This window comes from Leptosomus discolor, chromosome 12 (assembly GCF_034619465.1).
Source record: "Leptosomus discolor isolate bLepDis1 chromosome 12, bLepDis1.hap2, whole genome shotgun sequence".
Taxonomy (NCBI): Eukaryota; Metazoa; Chordata; class Aves; order Leptosomiformes; family Leptosomidae; genus Leptosomus; species Leptosomus discolor.
The window spans coordinates 19,741,345-19,763,498 of NC_141402.1; the positions used below are offsets into that span (position 1 = coordinate 19,741,345).

General features: G+C 56.4%; 1 protein-coding gene across 7 annotated transcripts in view; it reads right to left on the reverse strand.

The window, feature by feature from the left end:
• Positions 1–18,015, reverse strand: part of WT1 (WT1 transcription factor) — a 35,278-nt gene extending 17,263 nt beyond the window's left edge. For 4 of the 7 annotated variants that reach the window (XM_086471961.1, XM_086471958.1, XM_086471956.1 and 1 more), the window contains exons 1-4: positions 17,625–18,015; positions 13,108–13,230; positions 12,759–12,861; positions 6,276–6,353 (exon numbers count right to left, since the gene is read on the reverse strand). In XM_086471961.1, coding sequence (XP_086328087.1) covers positions 6,276–6,353; positions 12,759–12,861; positions 13,108–13,230; positions 17,625–18,015 — 695 coding nt within the window. Of the gene's footprint in view, positions 1–5,016; positions 5,037–6,239; positions 6,354–12,758; positions 12,862–13,107; positions 13,231–17,624 lie in introns of all 7 variants that reach the window. The other 3 variants (XM_086471959.1, XM_086471962.1, XM_086471957.1) reach the window with 3 other exon arrangements.
• Between the last annotated feature and the right edge of the window lie 4,139 nt (positions 18,016–22,154).

A 22,154-nucleotide genomic window follows, 5' to 3' on the forward strand; every position in this document is an offset into this window, starting at 1 on the left:
TAGGAGATTCCTTAACTTTCATCTTTTCCAGTCAGGCAAAGAGACAATGCCTTATACGCTTAAGACACCAAGTCTGTAAGTGTAATAATGAAAAATTATCCTGTTAGACTCTCAGGACTAGATAACAGCCTAGATTTCCACCAAAGCATGCAATGTGTACACTGTACACCGCAGATCCACTAACAATATATGCATTATAAATTAAAAAGACACTTTAGAGATGATACTGCACTCTTCAGATGAACAGTGACAACCCAGGGTAGGTAAACACCGATAGTTTGAGAGAGACAGGCTTCTGGGACCAGGACCTGTATGTTCTCTCCCAGCAGGACGGGCTGGTCAGGCAACACCACAGCAGCCTGGAGAACTGCCAACAGAGCCGCTCGCTGCCCTGCTGCAAGGGCATCAGAGCGCGGCCAAAGCTCCTACACTGCATCTTCCCCTGCCCCGAGGGCTGAGCAGCCCCCAGGAGAAATTCAGATGAAGCCGGGGGATAATCAGAGGGTGAACAGTTGAATTAACAGAAGGAGAAAAAAGAAAAAAACTCCCCAGTAGGGCCCAGAGTTATAGTTGGGAGACACTAGACTGATCCCTCCACAAGTCCTAAGAGGAGCCAAAGCTAAGCCAGGCCAGATGCAGCCAAACTGGCCTGCCAGGATCCAACAGAAATTTTTGTTTGAGCAAGGACTGAAGGATTTGGCCTCACAGTCTAGTTCTGCTTTTACTTGTAAATATACAACTCTCCTTAACTTCAATGGGAACTGCACGAAGGCAGAACTGGACTATAAATATTTAGAATTCAAGTTAGCTGGTAAAAAAAGGACTCGGTATATTTTGTTCTCTGGTTCTAGGCAGACAGAAACAGACCTGGAAACACAACCATAAAATGTGACTCTAGATAACTGGGAAACAAAGACTGATACTTACACAACAGAAAAGGCTAGGCAAGCGCTACGTGTCGTAGGGCATTTAGAAGCACTTGCATTTACCATTAGCCAAGCAAATCCTTAACACTCGGAGAGTAGCTCTTTTAAAATGATTAATCTCAAAGTTGTACAGATTGTACAAAGATTAATAAAAATGAAGGCTTTACAGATGAGAATGTGTGACGAAAAACAGAGCAGCTTTAGAGAGTTGTATCAATCTAAGTGGTTATAAAAAAACTCATAAAAGATGACATTCTAATCTGAATATTCTAAAAAATAATCAAGCTGCAATTTCTCCCTCACACCATTTTTACTTTGTTAAACTGAAATTGTCTGTCTAATGTATAAAGCAGTTACAACTTAATCTGAAGAGTTAAGCTTTTTATTATTATTTCATAAACCAAAAAAGGGAAGCTTTAGGGCACACTGAGGAGAGTTAGAAAATTTCAGATGAAACGTGAATACACATTGATTCATGAGATTCAGACTTGGAAGAATAAAAAAAGCCAGAAAGCAAGATTACATAAAACAGGCACCACATTAAGCCTCAATTTAATTGTGTTTCAATGCAGGAACAGGAATTTTAGGGTTTAGAAACAGAGCCAAAAATGAGGCAAAGTGAGGGTGTGGGCTAGTGCCGTTGATAACAGAACATAAAGGAAGAGAAGTAGAGTTAATTCCCTCTGCTAAAATATTTACCATCCTAGCACCCTGGGAAAAATATGTATGGAGACAGCAAAAAGATTCTGGTTAGTTATATAGAAGATCATGTTTCTGCCTGTTTTTTGTCTAATACTATTACAGAGGGTGGAGTATAAAGCTGCATTTTTATCTGCACTTTCCAAGGCAAAGGAATATTAAAAAATGTGATTTCACAGATTACAGCCTTTCTGCCATCTCCAATGAGAAAACCAGCTGGTTGATGAAAGGAAGGCACCGGATTTTCAGAGGACCCTGGTCCCTCTGACTTCAATAGTCTTTGTTTGGTTTGGGTTTTTTTACCATTGACCTGAGTGGAACCAGGACTTCACCCAACACTTCCCTTCAAAATGAGACCCTCAGCTATCAGTAGGAAAGGGGAAATTCAGTATTAGAGACAATAGGTCTTTGTCCATTTCCAATTCAACTTGACTGTAGAACTGAACCCAAGTAGGAAGTTTTGCACCTCCAAATTTTACTAATAATACCACCAAAGCTAAACAGAAAAACCTTTACAATTCACTCCCAGACAAAAGAAGTTTTCACTCTCCTGTTTTAGATGCAGTGCTAGTGTTCTGCAGACATCGTACCTAATTTCCCTTCCAGTGAGCCTGAGCAAACAGCAATAAACGCCAATTTCCGTGGAACATGCCGACTTTTTAACACCCGAGCAAAACCAAAAATAAAATTGAAAAAAAAAAAAAAAACCCCACAACTTTTTTCTGGTTATATACTTGATTTCAGATGACTTGGAAATATGGATCAAAACTTTTTACTCGAGCAGCTGAAGAGACAGCTATGCCATATTTCTGTTAAGTCTTGCTGTTGGGTATGTGGCTACACTTCTTTTCTACCATGCCATATCATTTCCTGCTTGGTATAAGTTATTTCCGTGTCACTTTTATACAAAACTCATCAAAATATCAAGGAAAGTTTTATAGTTATGAGGTATACCTCTACAACAACACTACAAAGGGAAGCAGTATCTTCCACATTGGACAAATAAGAAAGCAACACAAAAATATTGAGGACAAACTGAAGGGAAAGGTGTCCACTAATGTGGGACATCCATTTTGAGACGTCTGAGATCCGAGTTCTCAGGGTAATAAGTAAAGGACCCACTGACTTTACTGCAACAGTTTAAAAGTGATCTCAGCTGCTCCAAACAAAATACCACAAAATGAGGAACAAGCCACGAGCAAACAGTCTGGAGAGATAAAATCCAGTCCCACAGTGGTGTTCACTGCCTTAACCATGAAGCTTTCCTTTCAGATCCTTGAAGCTGCCGGTTTGTGTGACAGCTCTCGCAGACCACAAGCCAGCCATCCCTCTTGTCTACCCAAAGTTCAGAAGGTGACAGATAAGTCCCTGGACAAAGAGGCAACACGTAATCATCGCACCAGCTCACAAGGCACTGTTCTTCCCTCACACGAGGGATAAGCACAACTGGAGCTCAGTCTTCGCTGTTCAGAACCTAAGTGAAAATCTACAAGACAGATTCAAGTCACTTGGACTATATGGTAGCAGCAGCGGGTTGGCTTCTTCTCCAGGGACAACCCCTTGCAGGGAGAAGCTGTTTGGGCCAGCAGACCTCCTTTTGGTTTGTCAGCAAGTAGAAACATCTAGAACCCACGGCTGCAGCCTTTTCTATCTGCTTCCCACTTACACCTCTCTCCCCTTCCCCTGCCAGTCTATCTCATCGTTGTACTCTGCCAGAAGACAACACCTCTGTTCACCATATGTGTCTCACTCCACCACTTAGCAATGGCTGGCCAGGCACTCTGTCCCACACCTTCTACTGCCCACCTCTGCTTGTCACTCGGGCCATGCCTTCTGCAGTTCCTTAATGCTTACACCTACTGAAATCACTCAAGGACTAAAACCTACAGCAACAAAGAAACTCCTTGCCCTCAGTTCCAATATCTGACATGAAAACATCCAGGCAGGAAAAAACATTCAGGAAAAAAAAAGTCTTCTAAGGCCTTAAAGCCATAGGCTGAAGCACGCTCTGAGCAGACAAAATCATTCAACAGTTTAGATGCCAGGGTCTTTCTTCTGGTCACACACAAACAGGACTGTTCATAAGCTTGCCACACAGTGGGAAAGATTTTCAACAGGAATGACTGAAAAAGACACAGCTTTGGCCACCTCACAGTATTCTTTGCCAAATTTCAAACTTTTACTCTGGAGTGAGGAGATTCTGGAGTGAGCTGATCAGTCCAATATTGGCAAGAATGTAAACAGCCAAAACCAGAATGCTCTCAAATAAACTGCTGGATAACTTAAGAATAGAAGCTGCTAACCCTACATGAACTGCATGGCAACAGCTTCATTTCAGTATATTAAATTTATGCTGAACATGAACCCAGAAATCTACTGGTCTACTGTCAAGCATAAAGTGCAAGATCCATAAGTTTCATATAATTTTAGAGTTCTCTATTTGCAGAACTTAGTGGTAATGTTTTCTTCCTTCTTATAATATGCAAAAGTCCTACTGAAGCCAGGAAGAAGGGCTGGAGAGAACTCAAGGCAAGGAGCTAAACAAGAACTGTCATCATTGGACGGAATCTAGAAGCTCCATATTTCAACAGAAAGACTTATTCCAAAATTCTTAAATTACAACTACAAGATTGAGAAAAGCATCTGAAATACTAAACGCCTGGGAATCACTTATGAACAGTTCATATATTTTAAAGATGTAAATCTTGGGAAGAATACCTTATGTTCATGGCAACTGAGATTGGAGGTACTGTGTATTGTAACTCGCAGCCAGAAAAGACAGATAACTATTTTGGCTCATATTACCAGTGATGAGGCTATGTCTAGCACTGATTTTCCGCAGATTCTACAATCTTGGCCTATACCAAAACTTTCAGCTTTGTTTTACCATAGATCATTCATCTTGATTTCTCCTTCCCCCCCTTTCATGCATCCTAGGTCACATACTTTACACTGCTAACAGTCTGACTCCTGGACAAGTAAGAAGCCATTTATTTTGTTCAGTACTCCTTTAATATTTCTATTGTGTCTTTTTTTTTTTTTCACTGAGTTCCCCAAAGAATAACCTCTTCCTTGCTTTAATAACTTGGACCTCAGTCAAGGTTGATGTGTTTCTCCATTTTGCAGGATATTTTCTTCAGAAGAGACAAAACAGTGTCTAATATTGCAATGACTGATCTTTAAAGGGTACAGTTTAAAGAGGAAATCAAAAACACTTATGGGAAAAAAAAAAGTAGGAAATAACCTTTAAAAAGAGAGGGTGGGCAGCAAAGACACTGAACTGTACAGAACGATAGGATCTGATGATCTTCTCTAACCACAAGAGAGCTCCTTGACAGATCTCTTCAGGCTCAGATCTCTCGTTCATTCCTACACAGATAGCTCACTACGCTACTATCTTCTCCCTCTAACCTTCAAACACCATTTGTGAATGAGCTAGAAGCAGAACAATTCTTCCTTTATCACGCTACAGCGCTGTACACAAAGTCCACGTTGAACAAGGTTTTCACACTTATGGACAACTACATGAAGGCATGGATCCATGCAGGCTTTTCTAGACTTCTGTCGTTCATTTGAGACTGCACACTGAGAACATCTCACAGCAAGCTGGTGACACCTACCTTCGGCAGGGCAGTCTCCATAGCCAACGACCTGCCGGGAGCGGCGCAGGCCGTCTTTGGCTTTACCCTGGCTAAGACCGAAAGGCGGCTCCTTTGCTCATGGAGGTGACCGTAGGTGACACAAGGTGCAGGGAGGGGAGCGCACCAGCCTAGCGGGTCTCGGTCCCACCTCCCGCTCCCCCGGGTGTGTCAGAGGACAACCAACCCGCAGCAGGACCGCGGGGGGGCACCGGGCACCGAGGGCTTCGCGCCGCCTCGCTCGCTCCTTCGCCCTTTCCTTTCCTCCCCCGGCATCCCGCCCTCGCCCCGGGCCGGGCCCGGGAGAGCCGGGGCCGGGTGCCGGCGGGGGAAGGCCCGGCGGGGGCGAGGCCCGGCCGGGCCGGGAGCGCTGCCCGCCCCCCCCGCAGCGGCCGCCACCCCGGCGGGGCCCCGCGGCGCCTCGGGGCCTTCCTGCCCGCCCAGCGGCAGGAAGCCCCGCGGGGGAGGCGGGCCGGAGCCTCTTCCCGGCAGGTGGGAGGGCGACAATGGCCGGGAGGAAGGAAGCCGGGAGGCGGCAGGGCCGGGACACAGGACGCAGGGCCTGGCGAAGGGAGGGAAAGGGAAGAGGGAAGGTGGGAAGAGGCGACAGCCCGAGGAGGAGAGCGGGAGGGGCCGCAGCTGCCCCGCCCGGACGGGCCCCGGGACCCCCGGCCCCGGGACCCCCGGCCCGGCCCCGGCGGAGCCCCGCGGCTGGCGTGGAGCCCCGCGGGGGCGGAGCGGGACGGCCGCAGCCCGCCGTCGGGAGCTTCGCCTTTGAGGTGCCGACTGCTCCCCTCGGTGAGCCTGAGCCAGCAGCACCCGCCGCTCCACCGGGGTTTTTACACGTGTGTTTCAAATACACGGTGAGCTATCGGCAGGGATGAGCCGCCGTCGGAACCGGTCGGTATTGTTTTGTGCTGGTGACCGGACTCAAGTTGTAAATACAAGAAAAGTCAGCTCAGTAATACAGCTGCACCAGGGCAGAGCGTTAGAAAAGAATAAAGCGCCTTACCCCTTCAGCGTGGATCCCAAGTTCATTTGATTCCATGTCATGCATTCCAGCTGCGAGGTCATTTGGTATAAATTGTCACTGTTGTGAAAATATATAGAATTAGAACTAAAATTACTGCGATCAAGTTAACACCGATACATCAAGATAGGAACATTTTCTTTGTTATTGTTTTTAAATATATAACAGTAGAAAGTGAATTTATTTTACACAATCCCTTTTATCGATGTATTATAATTAAAAAAAAAAAAAAGAAATAAAAGAAAAGAACGGCTGTGGATTGAAAAGTCTCTCTCGGTCTGCAAACGTGTCAATTTGTGAATGGCTAGAAGCGGAGACATAAAACTTTTTCCTTACAGAAGAGTAATATCCGATATCGACACATTGAAATTAATGAAACGAATATTGGCAGCCTGGCGGGCTAACGAAGCAGACTTGTTTTAAAAAGGCGAATCTGTTAACTGTTTTAACCAGGAGTGTGAGAGACCACGTGGTTAATGGAGTGAAGCAGCTATCGTGACTCATGATGGATGTTCCTACATAGAGGGGCTTGACAAGCAGGAGAAAAATGGAGTGGCTGAGCGATAAGCGAAGCTCACCGCTGGAAAACGCTCCTTCCCCGCCGGCACACAGCGAAGCCAGCACGGGCGGCTGCTGCAGACCGCCGTTTCCCCACCATCGCTTTCCACTTTGAAGCTGCAAACCCCGGCAGCGCGGCCGCGGTAAATGGCAGCGGGATGCAGCGGGATGCGGCGGCGCTGGGCGGCCGCGGAGCCCCGCGGAGCGGCTCGCCCGGCCGGGCCCCCGCGCCCCCGCCGTCCGGCGAAGAGGCAGGCGGCGGGGGCTCTCCGCACAGCGCAGGGCTCTCCGCACAGCGCAGGGCTCTCCGCACAGCGCAGCCCCCCGCCGCCGCGCAGCCTCGTCCCGGCGAGCCGCGGGGGGGAACGAGGCGGGAGCCCCCGGGCCTTTCAGCCGGGCTCTGTGATTGATGCCGGGGAACAGCCGCTCACAATAAACGCAAGTCTCCCTGTTGATTAATTACACCTAAATTCTCTGGACTTCTGCGGTGAATTGATATCATTCTCTTATTAGAAGTGGGTATTTTTTTTTCTTCTTTTTCTTCTCCGTGGCAGGTAGAAGCGACCTAAAAAAGTCAGATTCCAGTGGGAAGCTTTTGCATATAAAAACAAATTAAGTGACTTCAATCTCGAAGTATGCGTAATATCATTTGTCAGTATCACTGAACACTATTATTCATTAGTGTGTCTGAAGTGCTATTATGCTACTACAATGTCCTGCATATCAGCTCAGGAATTGTTAAACTCTCCTGCAGTTTCCCCATTTGCAATAGCAGTCCGTGCTGGTCTGTGCCAACTACGTTTTGCAATTCCACGAATTCTTCCTGTAATGCTGCCGTAATTAATTCCTCCAGGACCCTGATTTTTATTAGAAGTGCCCGCCCGATGCATTTACAGCAGGAGATTTCCCTTTAACTTTCTTTCGCTTGACAGTTCATTTATAAGAGCCTCCCCCACAATATCCACTTTTTCCCCTCCTTTGCTTTTTCATAAAGCAATACACTTATTCATCTTGTCACTAGCTCGCAGCCACTGTATTGCATGCCGCCTTTGGGTGACAGTGTCCAAACCAAACCGCTCCGAAGCCAGCGCAATGTCCAGAGGCGAGGTGAAGCCACGGCTCACCGTCTTCGCCTCCCCGTCTAAAGCTCCCCTCTGCCCTCCCCGATTCACCGCCGCGCTTCGCTCCCGGGTTTCTGGGTTCGCAGCTCCGACCACAGCTTAACGGCGGAGCCCGAGCGGGCTTCAGCCTTTGAAAGGAGCCCCCAGTGCCTTTCGGGCAGGCTGGGGGTCCTGTAAAGCGCTCGGAGGAAGAGGGCGAGCGAAACTCCGCTCGCTCTTTCTGCTAAATCTCGCTCTACGGCAGTGGGTCCCTCTGGCTCGGGGCGGCCCCAGCAGAGACCCTCAGCCCCCCGCCCGCCCCCCCCCCCCCCCCGCCCTCCCGCTGCAGTTGCGGTGGGGCAGGAGCCGGGGGGAGCAGGAGCCCTGGCTCGGGCCCCACATCAGCCCGGGCTCGGCCCCCACTCCAGCCCGGCTCGCACCCCCCCGGAGCCGAGCGGGGACGCGTTTCAGCTGCGCGACGCGGGGAGAAGGAGACGTTTGACTTGAGGCCCTGAGAGTGGATTCCTGCGGGATGCGCTGCGGTCTCCCGGCACGCCCCGGCAGCGGGGTGCCCAGGGAGGGGCACCCTCACACCCCTCACGCGGGCTGCCGAGGGGGCCCATGTGATCTCTGCTGCCGGCAGTGGCCAAGGGGAGGAATTTCTTTTCTGTGGAGATGCTGAGCCCGCGGCCCCAAGGGGTCTGTATCTCGAAAAACCTGGGATTGCCCAAGCTTGGGCTAAGCTGTGCGAAAGCGGCCCCGGGGCGGGAGGCAGGTGGGCACAGCCGGGCTCTGCGCCCTGGCAGGCCGTTCGCCCGGGGACCACTGGGCATCGAGACAGAATTAAACATCTCGCGTCTGACATGTGACAGAGAACAGGACATCCCTAACTCCATTTACGCCTCGCCGTGGTTTATTATTGACAGTGCCGTGAGATGATCTCATGGAATTAACGGCTCCTCTCAAAATCTCGATTTTGGACGAGGTTTGACCGATGAGAACGAAAGCGGGGTCTCCGGGGATACGCCTGCACTGATTCCAAACTGAATCCTTGGCCCTCCAAACGGCCACAAAGACGACACTAAAAATAACTTATTTTCATTACAGGGATGCTTTTAAAGAGAAACGAGAGGAAGGGGGGGGGGGGGGGGAGACACACATTTCTACAACAGGGATTAATGTAAGTTGGAGTGGAATAAAAGGAAGTCAACGCTGAGCAAAAAGGGAACTTAAAAGGAAACCAGTAGTAGATCATATAGAGTTTGTTTTGGCCTGCATTGCAGTATTACCGAGTTCTTGACCTCTGCACAGAAAGAGCTATAATCTGAACCGAAACTCCTCCACTTTTAGAGTCTTTGTAAGTGTGACTCACAGTAAATTTTCAGCATCGAGCATGTTTACTACATTAAACAGCGCGAGGTAGAAAAGTTCACGTCACCATTTTAATGGACCCACAAATGCTAGTCATCTGAGGCACACTTGCAATCTGTGCGGGTTTGTCATCCATGTCCAGCTATCAACAACAGGCGCAGTGTTCCTTGGCAGAGGAGCAGGCTGCGCTATAAACAGAGAGCAAGTAGTTGCCGAGGCGAGAGATTTCAGAGATACTTTTGCTTCCAGCATAAGAATTACGATCTTTTAACCATTTCTTTCAAGCTGTCGCCTTCCCGACTGCTTTGCCTTGCCACGGGAGAGAAGGCAAGGCTCTTCAGCCCTGGGCTCGCCCAACTACCCCCCGCACTGCAGAGGGGCTGGCACCAGCCAGGCCGGGAGCTCTCCTGGCCGCAGGATCCCGCGGCTCCCCGCGGAGAGCGCGGAAGCCGAGAGCGGCTTCGTGGCGGTCCCTTGCACCCAGCCGGTGAGATGCCGAGGAGGGGGAAGAGAGCATCAGGTGGCGGTGGCTCACTCCTGCATCTCCCCGCGGCTGCTGTCTTGCCCCGCCGCCGCCCGCGGAGGAACGACCCCTCGGGCTCGCTTCAGCGCAGCAGAGATCCCAGACGGGAGGTGACCGGGGGACGGGCCCGGCGGGACCCAGCGGGCGGGCGCAAGGCCGGGAGGACCCGAAGCCTGGGCCGGGGGGGAGGGTGGGTGGGAGGGAGGGATCACAAATGACGCCCGTGCGCCCCTCGAGCGTCCCGGTGAGGGGCAAAGCAGAAGGCGGTGCGGGGCAAGCACCGGCCGCCGCATCCCGCCGGGGAAAAAGGCAACACCTCCCGCTCCCGCGTTCGGCTCCTCCCGCCGCATCGCCCCCTCTCCGCTGCTACAGGCGAACGGGAGCGCCTGCTGTCCTCGGCCAGGGCGAGGAGCGACGGACGCGACGAGCCCCGTCACCATCCCCTGCGTGCCGTGGGCGCACGGAGGCGCGCAGCGGGCACGGTCACGGCCGCGGGCAGCCTCACCGCCCCACCCCTGCCACCCCCGGCGCTCAGACGCGACAGCCGAGGCACCGGTTGTCAAAGCGGAGTTGTCAAACTTGACCTGAACCGGCAAAAGCAAATCAAATCTTCGCAAAGGAGATACGGAATGAATACGGTCTTAAAAAGAACAGTAAAAAAGACCCCGCCAGATCAAGATGAACGCTGAGTAAGCCAGTGCGGTCCGTCTTCAGGCCGTTGGAAATGGGGCTGATGAGCCACGCCCGTTTTTGCACGGTAACTAGTCACCCACTTCCTCGACAACGCTTTCTAGCAAGAACGCTTGGGTAGTAGGAACATCGTTTTGTCCAGATGCTTTTGAACGTGTGCAGGAGGGGACAAGGGGAGGCCATACCGAGCTCCCCCACCTGTTCGGGCTTAGGTGCTGGAGAAGGCTTTGTACAATAGGACCTGCCCTCGACACGGAGCGAGTTCTGCCCTGGCTTACACCCCCACACATCAGTATTGGCTCGTGTGATCTTTAAGGGCTTAAATCCTCATCCTACCGAAGTAAGCACTAAACCTCCCAGGGAGCGCAGTAGGATCAAGGCTAAGGTCGGGAAGAAACCGGCCGCGCAGCGCTGCCCACTCGGGCCGGGGTCCGGGTCCCGCAGCGCAGGGCTGGAGGCGGCCGCCTTAGGGCGATGCCAGACTGGGCTCACTCCCTCCCCAGTGGAAGCACATGGAGGGGAGAGCTCTCGGCACAAGCAGCGGTTTCCTATCGGAACCACACCTCCCAGGCCTGGGCTTGCCCCTCTAAACGTCCGGCAGAGCACAAACGCCGCAGGAGGGAGCCCCGCGGTGTCGCACGGGGCCGAGGAGAGCGCCGAGGCTCGACGGGGCTGGGGAGAGCGGCGGCTGCCCGCGGCGGCTCGGAGCTGCCCTCCCCAAGCCTCCCTACAAACCATATTTATAGATTTCCCTGCGAGCCGAGCAATCTCTGTCACTTCAGCGCAGGAGTTCGCCCCGCCAATTATTCTGCAAGCTAATCTCTCTGGATAGGCTTCTTTCCTTCCTTCATTACCTCATTCCCTCCTTCCCTTGACGTCAACTCACGTTCATTAGCGAAGTGGCTTCTGGAAGTGACAGAATTTTGTTGTCCCACGTCCAGTGTTGATTAATCAGAAATGATATAACCGGCCTACAAGAGGAGCCGCTCGCGGCTTCCTTCGCGGAGGCATATTGTTTTGTGTGCGGGAGTTACTTAGCAACTCCAAGATACGGGACTGGCTCCAAGTTCACAAAAAGTTGAAGAATAAATTTTGGGGAACTTCTTTGCTCACTAAACACGTTGTAAAACTGCAAGAGACACGCCCAGCCCTCATGCCAGACCGAAGAAAACGGGAAGCTGTGCTTGCAACGGACCCGCTTCTTGGCAAAGAGTTCGTGCTTGCGGCAAAGCTCCAGATGCACCTTTCTCCCAGCAAGGAAATCCGATAGGTTTATTGCCCCGTTTTCAATAAATAACCTCCCTGCAGGCCAGTCCCCGTCACTCCTGGGAGCCATCAGAAGGGCTCTTGCTCTGCAAGACGAAGCCCCTGGATGGAGCTGAGTTTTAGTTGCCTGTACCACGCTCTGCCCATCGCTGCTGCCCAGCAGCGAGCGCTCCCACCCCTTCCCAGCCTTGGAAAGAGCGGCAGCGGGGCCCCCCAGCGCCGGGAGCGGGGGGAAGGCGCGGGGACAGGGCGCCGACAACTTGCCCCTGCCTTGCGGGTTGGATGCTGTCACCGGAGCGGGCCACCTCCGCTCTGCAGCCTGCGCCGAGGCGGAGGGGACGGGTGCAGGGCGGGGGTGGCGGGGTCCCCGCCTCGGACAGCGAGGGGATGCTCCGGAGCCGGATTTGGGCCGGCGGAGCCCTGCAGCCTGAGGCTCTGCTGGGGCACTTCCCGCCGCGGCGCAGATGAGGGCAAATCCCAAACCCTTCGCACCAGCGGGCTGCGGGACACGCGTGCTCCAAGGAGGCCGGGCGGCCCGGCTCCCCGCTCCCAGAGGCGATCCGCACCTGCCGCCGGAGAGCGGCTCCCCGAGCCGGCAGCACAGTGCCCAAGCCCCACGGGGGATGCTCGGCCAGCCCCGCAAACCCGGCCCGGGAAAGCTCTGAGGCACGGCGGGGCCCGGGGCGGAAGGCGCGGCATCTTTTTTGGTTTTGTGTTGTTTGAGGGCTTTGGTTTGGGTTGGGGTTTTTTTTGGTTAGTTGGTTGTTTTTTTGGTTTGGTTTGGTTTGGTTTGGTTTTTTAACATATGACTCTTTTTTTTTTTTTCTTTTAAGAAAGGAAAAAATAAAAGTTTCATTGCAGAAAGGATAAAGCTGAACGGCATGGGGGGAGAGACCACGTCTGAGCAACAACCCGCGCAGAAGGAGGCAAGGCAAAGCTCCCTGCCGGCAGAGGTACCTGTTGTAGGGGGTCCGGAGGAGCAGGGCCTGACTGCCCGTGCAGCTGTCGGTGGGGGTGTGACAGCCGTACACCGGGGGAGGCACCGAGTACTGCTGGTCCCCTGCGGAGAAAGCGGCAAAGAATTAATTCCTGCGGCGACCGGCCGTTCGCCCCAGCCCTGAGCTGCGGAGGGGGCCGCAGGGCCCCGTCCTCCAACGCTTGGGCAGCTCTAGCTCTGTGCCAGGCCTGCGGGGGACAGCGGCGCGACTCCGGAGCCACTCCGGATTGCCAGCCGTCCGCCAGCGCCCTTTAAGACGGTCACCCGCGGCCGGGAGCGAGGTCCGCACCCCGCGGAGGCTGAAATTACCTAGCGAGGGCTGCTGGCTGATGGGGTCCTCGTGTTTGAAGGAGTGGTTGGTAAACTGAGCGGCGTGGTGAGACGGCGTGTGGCCATAGCTCGGGGTCCCATCAAACGCCACGGTGCTGTACCCTGCCGAAGAGACCACAACAGGGTTAGGAGGGGCCTTGAGCCCGCTCGGCCACCAGCTTCCCCCGAAGCCTCTCCGAGCAGGCGTCGAGCGAGAGGACCCCACACCCGGCCGAGCGCCGGGGGCTGCCACCGCCCCGCACCCACCGCCCCGCACCCACCGCCCCGCCGCGGGCTGCCGAAGTATTTATTGCACCGGGGCTGCTCTTTTCCCCGGGGCTGCTGCCCGCGGCGGGGGGAGACACAGCCAGGCTGAGCCCCTTCCTTCACTGTCCCGCCGCACCCCCCTCCCCAGCACGGCTGTGGGCGCGGGGCGGGGTGGCGGGACCCCCGGCCCGGGGAGAGGCGAGCCGGGCAGCCCGCTCCGAGGGGCGGGAAGTCGGAAGTCTCGTTCGTGTTTAAAGAGAACAGATCGGCTTCGGTAATAAAAAGGATGTTTTCATTAATTGTTGCTCATATTAAAGAGGAAGATTCCCATCTGCTCAGTGTACTCCTCTGCCGTTTCCAATTTAGAAGTTACCCTTTAATCTTTCTTTTTTTTTTTTTTTTTTTTTTTTTTTAGAGCAGCTTTCTGAAGAGTCTGCAATAAAGAGGCGGAATGTTACATGCAAAAATAAAACTCCTCCTTTCAGCGAAAATTGCTCTCCAAAATAATAAACAGCCTATTTTGTTTCCTACACCGAGCAAATTCAGATGGAAAGAGCCCACCTCTGCTGACCCCGGGCCGACACGAAATCGTAAATCAGGTGCCTGGACACCAACTTTCATTAATGACTTGGAGCTGGCTAAACAACTTCAGCTAAAAAAGTAATTACAAAGTAATATTATCTCAGAGGCTTCTCGGCTCATCAGCATTTACTCCGAGAACCAAGCTCCTCCGAGAACCACTCTTCCAAAAAAAAAAAAAAAAAACCCAACAACAACAAAAAAAAAAAAAAAAAAAAAAAAAAAAAAAAACCACAAAAAGTCCGACGCGGGCTGGGAAAAGAAACCAAACCGACGACGAGCACTCCCTCCCTCACACCCCTCTCTCTTAACCCGCTTATTCCAGCACGGACATCCTCCACAGCCCCCTCTGGATGTGGCATGTGGCCGGAGGGCGATTTTGTCAGTCGAGAGGTAGCACTCAGGCTCCTCTCCCGGTTCCCTTCGGTGCCGAGTGCTCGGCGCTGTGCAGGTCTTTGCTTCACTGCCGCCGATCGATAATCACAGGGGGGTTCAGCGAGAATGAAATGGAGAGGCCACAAAGGGATCCGGTTGTTGCTTCTCCATTTTATTCTCTCTGCAGACAGTCTGGATCCAGCGACATTGCAAAACTTAAATCAACCTGCGGAGTTGCGCGGGAGAAATGAAGGCAGCAATGGTGAAGGGGGGAAAAAAAAAATCCAGAAGACTTCTAAACCTTCACCTTCGCGATGATTTTTAGCCAGGCCTGAGACTGCGAGGCTGAGATAGAAGTGGGACTGGCTTGTCACCAGCCAAGTCTCTCTCGCATCCCTCTCGCCCCAGGAGCAGAGCTCCTTTCGTGGCGATCGGAGCAGCGTTGACAGGCCGGTACCTTACGGGCTCCCATCCCACAGCTGTCGCTCCTTATCTCCTCCCTTAGCCCTCAGGGTAGAGGCTCAACCTTCAACTCCCTTTTCCCCATTTCCCTCTGCCTCTTTTTCAACTTGCAGAAAATACTGACACTTTCTACGTTAGTTTTGGCCCGGCGCAGACTTTCGGTGACCTTCAAAACTCAGCTCGGAGCAGAATGAGGTTTTGGCCACATTTTCCGGTGTTGCCTGACCCAAAGCTTCAGGAATGTGATAAGAAAGTTGAGTTCTGAACCGAGCTGCCGATAGTGAGGTCTCTTTAATTAGGGCGTTATCAGAGCCAGGCCTGATTAAAATGTGCTGAAAATAATTGAAAGTTGTACATCTGCTGGAGAACGGGGCCCGCTGGAGGCATCCAGTTGTTGGAGGAGCCCAGCTGGATGAAAGAGACAGGCAAACGAGAAGAGGAAAATTGGGCAGAGGTTTCAAAGCCTTAGTTCCCTAACCCCCACTCTATCCTAAACTTGGCAGAAATGTCATCGCAGAGCCAAGGTAGCGTCTTTCCCACGGTCGGAGGAACCGGCTAAAAAAAAATAAAAATAGTTCAACCTTGAGGAGAGCCAAAGCAAGAACATTTTATCCATCCACTCGGGAAAAAAAAAAAAAAAAAGGCAAGCAAACACCGCTTGCCGAATTCCTCCTTGCCGAAGGAGCTCGCTGCGTGTCGCCGAAAATAGTTGTGACTAAGCCCCGGTGCGGGGAGGCGCCCCGAGCTGAAGGGACCCCCCTTCCCGCCGCAGAGCGCGGCCCCGCGGCGCGGCCGCCCGGCCCGGCGGGGCGCGGAGGGAGCCAGGACACGGCCCTTGCTCCCGGGAACGGCGCCGTCTCCCAGGCCCTTGCAGGGCCTCGGTCCGCCCGAGCGGGGCCGGGTGGTGCAGAGGCGTAAGGCCGCTGCGCCCCGGCTCTAGGGGCACGCACAGGTGCGTGTGCGGGGCTTGCGGTGCCGCAGACCGAGCACCGCGGGCAGAGCGCTGGAGTCGAGTAAAGCCCAGCGCGGGCTCCGTGGTTCGGTGCGTTAAAGACTCCGTTTCTCTTCGGGGGGGGGGGTTAAACTCAGACGACAGGATGGCGCGGGGTGGCAGCTATTTTGTCCCTCGCCCGCCCGCTCACCCACCCAGGGCCGAGTTTAACTCCCTCACCCTCCTCTCCACCTTCTCGTCGCTATTTTGGCCCAGCGCTTACAAACCCTCTCCCATGTCTAAAATCCTTTCAGATGACTCAAAAATTTCCCCGGCCGAGCTCCCTTGGCCCGGCGTGCTCTGTGCTGGGGCGATCGCCGGGTCCCGCCGCTCGGAGACTGGGTTCCCCGCGGGGCCTCGCCGCCGGCCCGGGCCGGCGCGGCCGAGCCTCCCCCCGAGCTCCAGGGATGCTGCCCATCTTTCCCAGCCGGGCTCGGCGGCGCGGCCCTGTCCCCCCGCTCCGCGGTTTCCGACGTTAGAGCTCGGCGCTGGGCGGACAGCGGTGGCAGGGGCCGGCGCGGGGGTAAGGCAGCAGAGCGGTGGCCCCGGGACTGCGACCCGGCACTGCCTGGGGGAGGCTCGTGCGCGGCCCCGCTGCCGAACAACCACAACATCGCCTCTCCTCGCTGCAAACATCGCTCCGGGCCACCGAGTCGGCCTCGGGCCACCCCCCGGCGGCCAGCACAGAGCGCGCCCGCCCGGCCTCGGCCTCCGCTCCGGCCCCTTCGCCAGCCGCCAGAGAGCAGGGGACAGCCCGAATCGCCCGGGTCCTCCCGGGTTGGTCGTCCCCCAGCCCCTCTCTGTGGGTACGTGGTTGCCCCCGTGGCGCATAGCAAGCCCGCGCTGCAGGCCGGGCGCGGACGACTCCGCGCCCGAAGCGGAGAGACCCTGGCGAGCCGTCCCGCTCCGGCCCGGCCGCGCACCCTCCGCCGCTCCCCCAGCCCCCGAGACTCAGGGCCGCGACGGCCCGACCACCCCTCGGCCAGACTCCCCCGCTGCCTCGCCCGGGGCCGGGGAGTGCGGGGCAGGCGCTCGACAGCACGGACCAGCTTAAGGAGGGGGAACAAGACCCGAAAGGTCTTGGGCAAGCTCTCCGCACGCTCGCCCCCTCTCCTTTCTTCCTCGCGTTTGCACCAGCAGATGTTTATACTGCAGCCACTAGAAGAAAAACGATTAGATGATGATCCCGGTGCCACACGCGGGGGATGACCCACTGCCCGGCCGTGCAGCCCACGGAAATTTCTCAGGGCGGTGCAAACAGCAGCCTGTCCTGGCCGCGGAGATGCTGAAAAGAAACTACGAGGCGCCCCTGTTTGTGCACCCCGGCCCGGGGGCATCCAGCGCTCCCGAGGTTAATTCGACGAGGGACTTAAAAACACTAACGTGCGGACAGCGGTTTTCATTCTGGAGGAGGTTTGGAGGCACTCTCCCCACCCCCAAGATTTGTAGAGGGTATTGTCTCGGGGCATCGGCCCCATCTCCATTCCAGGACTTGCGCCGTCCCCCAGCCCGAACAAACCTTTGCGAGGCAAGAGGCTGCTCCGACCGGGGGAGGGAGGCGGGGGGGCTCCAGCCCGCCCGGTGGAGCCTCCCGCTGCAGCCCGCTGCCCCACAGGAGGGGTGGGGGCAAGCAACTCGTGGCTCCTAGAACTCCCCGGATCGACGCGTCTGCCGCGCAGGGAGGGAAAGGAGGCACGGAAGGGCTGGCTCGCCTAACCCTGCCCGGCTGCTGCGAAGAAAGGCTGGGCTTGGTGTTTACATCAAGCGCGGCCCAGCAAGGCTAAGCGGACGCCTCCGGGGGCCGCCCACCCGAGCCCGGGGCGCCCGGCAGCGCTGCCCTTACCCTGGTTGCGGATCGCTTGCTGGCTTTCCAAGCAGTTGGGCAGGTAGGGCCCGTTGGGGAACATCCTAGCCTGGCCGGAGGGCGGCTGGCTGGGCGGCGGGGCGCCGAAGGGCCCGTAGCGGCAAGCCCCAGCCGTGCCGGTGAACTGGCCGGAGAAGTGGACGGTGAAGGCGCTCAGGTACTGCTCCTCGTGCGGGTCCGACCCGTTCCAGCTCGGCTCCTGCTTGATGAAGGAGTGCGGCCCCAGCGAGCCGTAGGAGGTCCCCGGGGGGAAGTCCAGGACGGGAGCCCACTGCGCCGCGCTGCTCACCGGCATGGTGCAGTTGCTGTTGCCCGGCAGGGAGGGCACGGAGGGCAGCAGCGCGTTGAGGTCTCGGACATCGGAGCCCATCTGCTCGCAGACCTTCTGCCGGCCGCCGGGCAGCCAGTCTCCCCCTGGACCGCACTTGTTCCAGGACACCTGGCCCCTGCCCGCCAAGCCGGAGGCCGGCTCCGGCTGCAGGCACCAGGCTGGCGAGCTCAGCCCTTTGGGGGAAGTTTGCTCCGCGACGCAGCTCCCCGGCTCCAGCCCTGCGGGAGCCGGCAACAGCGACAGGGAAAGGTTGTTCTCCAGGATCGCCTCCGGGCTTGCACCCGCTCGCAGCGCAGAGCAGGGCGGCGTGTGCGTGCGTGTGTCCGTGCGTGCTTGTGTCCGTGCGTGTGTGTGTCCGTGCGTGTGTCCGTCTGTCCGTGCTAGGGGGGCACAGCCGCCTCGCACGCCTCACCTCGGATGCCTGCTCACCCTCAACTTTGCAAAGCTCAAATAGAGGCGCTTGCAGGGGAGGAGGAGTCAGCCACGCCGATCCTCCATTCACACAACCTCTGCCGAGGGGCTGCCCACAGCCCGCTCTGCTGAACCCAGCCGGACCAGACACGCCGGGGGGAGGGGGGAGACAGGGACAGCCGGGGATGGAGGGGGAGAGGTTACTGTGGGAGAATATATCTCCCCTACACATCACTCCCACCCTTCTTCTGGTGCAAGAGCCACTAAATCTCACCCTAACGTCCCTTCGCTTTAGGAGAGACTTGCGAGACTCTTAGAGGGATCCAGGTGGCCAGTAAGTACGTGCTGGATGACTTCCCCCGCCAGCTCCGTGCACGTCCGTGGGGACTCCCGAGGGCGGCGGGGTCGCAGGCCCTGGGGACCGCGCGGAGAAGCCTCCGCCCTTGCAGGAGCCAGGGGAAGTGACCCAGCCCGGGGCGGGCGGACCCCGTCCCTGCGAGGGGAAAGTGCCTTTCCAGGTGCATCTGCCGCTATGGGAGGAACCCGCGTCTCCCTCAGCTCCTGCATGGTCCGGGCTGCCTGCCCGGGCCCCCGCCCCCGCCCGCCGGGCGCTGCCTGTCCCCGGGCGGCGGCGCCTCAGGGGGCGCCGGGCCGCGGCACGTCGCGCAGAGCCGCCGTGCCAGGGTCCGAGGGCCCCGCCGGCGAGCGGAGGGGAGGGCGCCCTTGGCGAGGGGACCGGGACCGGCGTGGGCCCGGCCCCAGCCCCGTCCCTCCGACCTGCCCGCGCGTGGGGGGGAAGGAGGCAGCTGGGCGGGCGGGGGAGGATCGCGGCGCTGTAGGTGACCTGCCTTTGGGAGATGCACCTGGCACTGCTCCTGGGGAGCCCCGGACTCTCTACCCCCCCCCCCCCCCCCCCCCCCCCAGCCTCATGGACACCAGCTCCTCAGAGCGCATCCCGGGGGCGGCGGCAGGAGAGCCCCCGACGGCATCTTGTTCGTTATCCCTGGACGGTCCTTCCAGGCGACACGGCGGGTTTCGGGTCGGCCCTGGCAGCGAGGGATGCCGTGATTTCGGCGGTGCGGCACCGGCAGGAAGCCCCGGGGCGGGCGGCAGAGCCCCGCGGGACGTAGCGGTACCCGCCGCGGCCAGGCGCCTGCCGCGACCCGGGGCAGAAGCAAGCCCGAGCCTCCCCCGCGAGAAACGCTCTCACCGAATGCGAGAAGAGGGATCCCGCGTCTTTCTTCAAAACTACTAATTAATAATCACCCGGCGCGGGGGTGGGGTGGGGTGTGGGGGGGTGTAGCTTGTAAGAGCACGCGTGGCACAGCTCCTGGGAGCTCGCCCCGGTGCCGTGTGCTCCCAAAGGCAGAGCCCGCGGGGGAAGGACCTCGACCCGCGGCCCCGTCCCTTGCGCATCTGCACCGGCCGCTGTTCAAACCGCGGCACCGCCACCGCCGCTGGGCCGTGGCACCGCCACCGCCGCTGGGCCGTGGCACAGCCGCCTCCTCCCCGGCCGCCTCGCCCTCCGTTCGCAGCTAGAACAGTAACGCCATGAACATTTACCTGCCGCTGGAAAGACCGAGCCCGTTGTCTTCCCGTTGGCAATTTATACTTCGGTATTTCCTTCCCCTCTCGGCGTTAAAGGTTACGGCAAGCATCGCCGATCTTGAAGCGGTGTTTTAAAATTTAAAGGATAAATGCTACAACAAAAGAAATTAAAATAGGTCGTTATTAGAGTAGTCAAGTACAATTTAATTTTCTGTTTAAACTCTTTAACCAAAACAGTTGGGTTTTGTTATTGGTGACACGACTTTAATTTTCACGAACTATCTTCAGAGAATTCCCTTTTAAAAATCTATCTTTTGATGCGTAAATCTGTTTATTACGGAAATCTACGTGTAACGTAAGAGCGTTAATTTGTTGATTATCTTTGCCGACATTAAAGATTGTCTAATTTTACAGGATCTGCCGCTTTTTGTGAGCACGCACAAAACTAAATCACCCTCGGACGGCGGTTGTGACGGCAGCCCGTGCCCGTGCCGGGGGAGTGCGCTGCCCCCGCCGCCCCCGCCGCTCGCTCCCGTCCTGCTCCCCCTCTCTGGCCGCGCCGGGGCCCCGCACGCCGCGGTCACCCCCTGCCCCTGCACCGCGGGGCCTTGCGGGGCGGTGCGGGGCTGCTGCTGGATTTGTGACGGCCCGGCACCCGAGATTGCTCCCGGCCACCTCCAGCTCTGAAAGCGACAACGTACATACAGAAATAGGCGTCTTTGGCCAGCCCGAGCCGAGTATTTAATTTCCCGTGAAAACTACACCTCTCTCGGTGCAAACAGAAAAAAGCCTTTCCCGCAGCGGACTCTTTTTCGAACTATGAGGTTTTTTTTCTTTTCTTGAAATAACCTAGGCTGATAAACCTTCTTGAAAGAGAAAAATGTTTTCTTGATCTCTTAGGTCTGCGTTGTTCCACCTGGGAGGAAGAACTGCCCGAGTCCTTCCAAATCTTCGCCATTTCCCAGTAGTGAAACACGAAGACCCCTTGGCCGTCAGCGCATCCCCTCTCCCCGCAGCGAGGCCGGGGAAAGCAGTGCTCGGGCGGGGGGCTCCGGGGCCGCCAGCTCAGCCCTGCGTAGCGCTGCGCACCGGCACCTGCGCCCTCCCGGACCGCCTCGGCCGTGCGGGGCACGGAGAGGGCCCGGCGCAAGCGGGGCGGGCGCGTCCCGGGGATGTCCCGGGAGAAACCCTCAGCGGGGCAGCCCGAGGAGGAGGGAATCCCGGTCCCTTCTACTGCGGGACGAGCTGGGGACTTCTGGGAAACGGCCAGCGCCCCTTTCCGCAGCCGTTCCCTGCTAGCCAGCACCAGGGAGAGAGAAAAATCTCCCGTCCCGCACTTTTCTAGCCGAGAGCGCTGGCAGCGGGTCCCCTCGGGAGCGCCCCGGGCGAGCTGCTCCCTCCGTGCAGGGACATTTGTTAGCCTCTTCCCCGGAGACCCCGACCCCGGTTCCAGTCGCGCTCCGGCGTAGATTACCCCACGCCCCGTAAAGCGGACGCCCGTGTCCGGGCCTCGGTGCCCAGTGGGAAGCAATGGCCGGAGAGGTGGCAGTTCGGGGACAGCATCTCCTCTGCCGGTGTCCAGACCCAGGCGGTCCAGAACTTTTTGCCCGCTCCCCTCCAAACACGGCCCGATCCAAATCTCTGCCAGGCAGCAATCAGGTTTAATTGTTTTGCCCGCTATTCCATAACTACGGTAATTCCTGATAACGTTCGATCTTCCATTGTGCTCGAAGGCATACTCTGCAGGATTAAACAACAGATAGCTCCCGGACGAGGATTATTCTACCGAGAGCCCCCCACTCGACCACGGGCAAAACGGGCTCGGGAACCTGCTCCAACCTGAGCAGCGCTGAAGCACCTCCCCGGCCGGCGTTTTCCCGTTCCGCTTTCTCCCCCGCCATGCTAACCAATTAAGGGACCGGTAATTCTCATCACACTTTACTAAACTCATAAATGATCTCCTCACGGCTCGGAGGTGGGGGAGACTGACTTAAACAGAGATAAATCCCCAGCCTTTCTAATCCCGCTCACGCCGCTCAGAGCACGCAGGGGGATCTGTCTCCTTTCACTTGGGGAGCTGATCGAGGTTTGATTATTTAAGTGCCGAGAGCAGCAGAAACAAAGCCGCGAAGCATCTCCGGGAGCGCAGGGCGCAGAGGGGCAGGAACTCATCACGGCGGGCCCGATCCTGCATTCCTCGCCGCCGCACCACCTAGCAG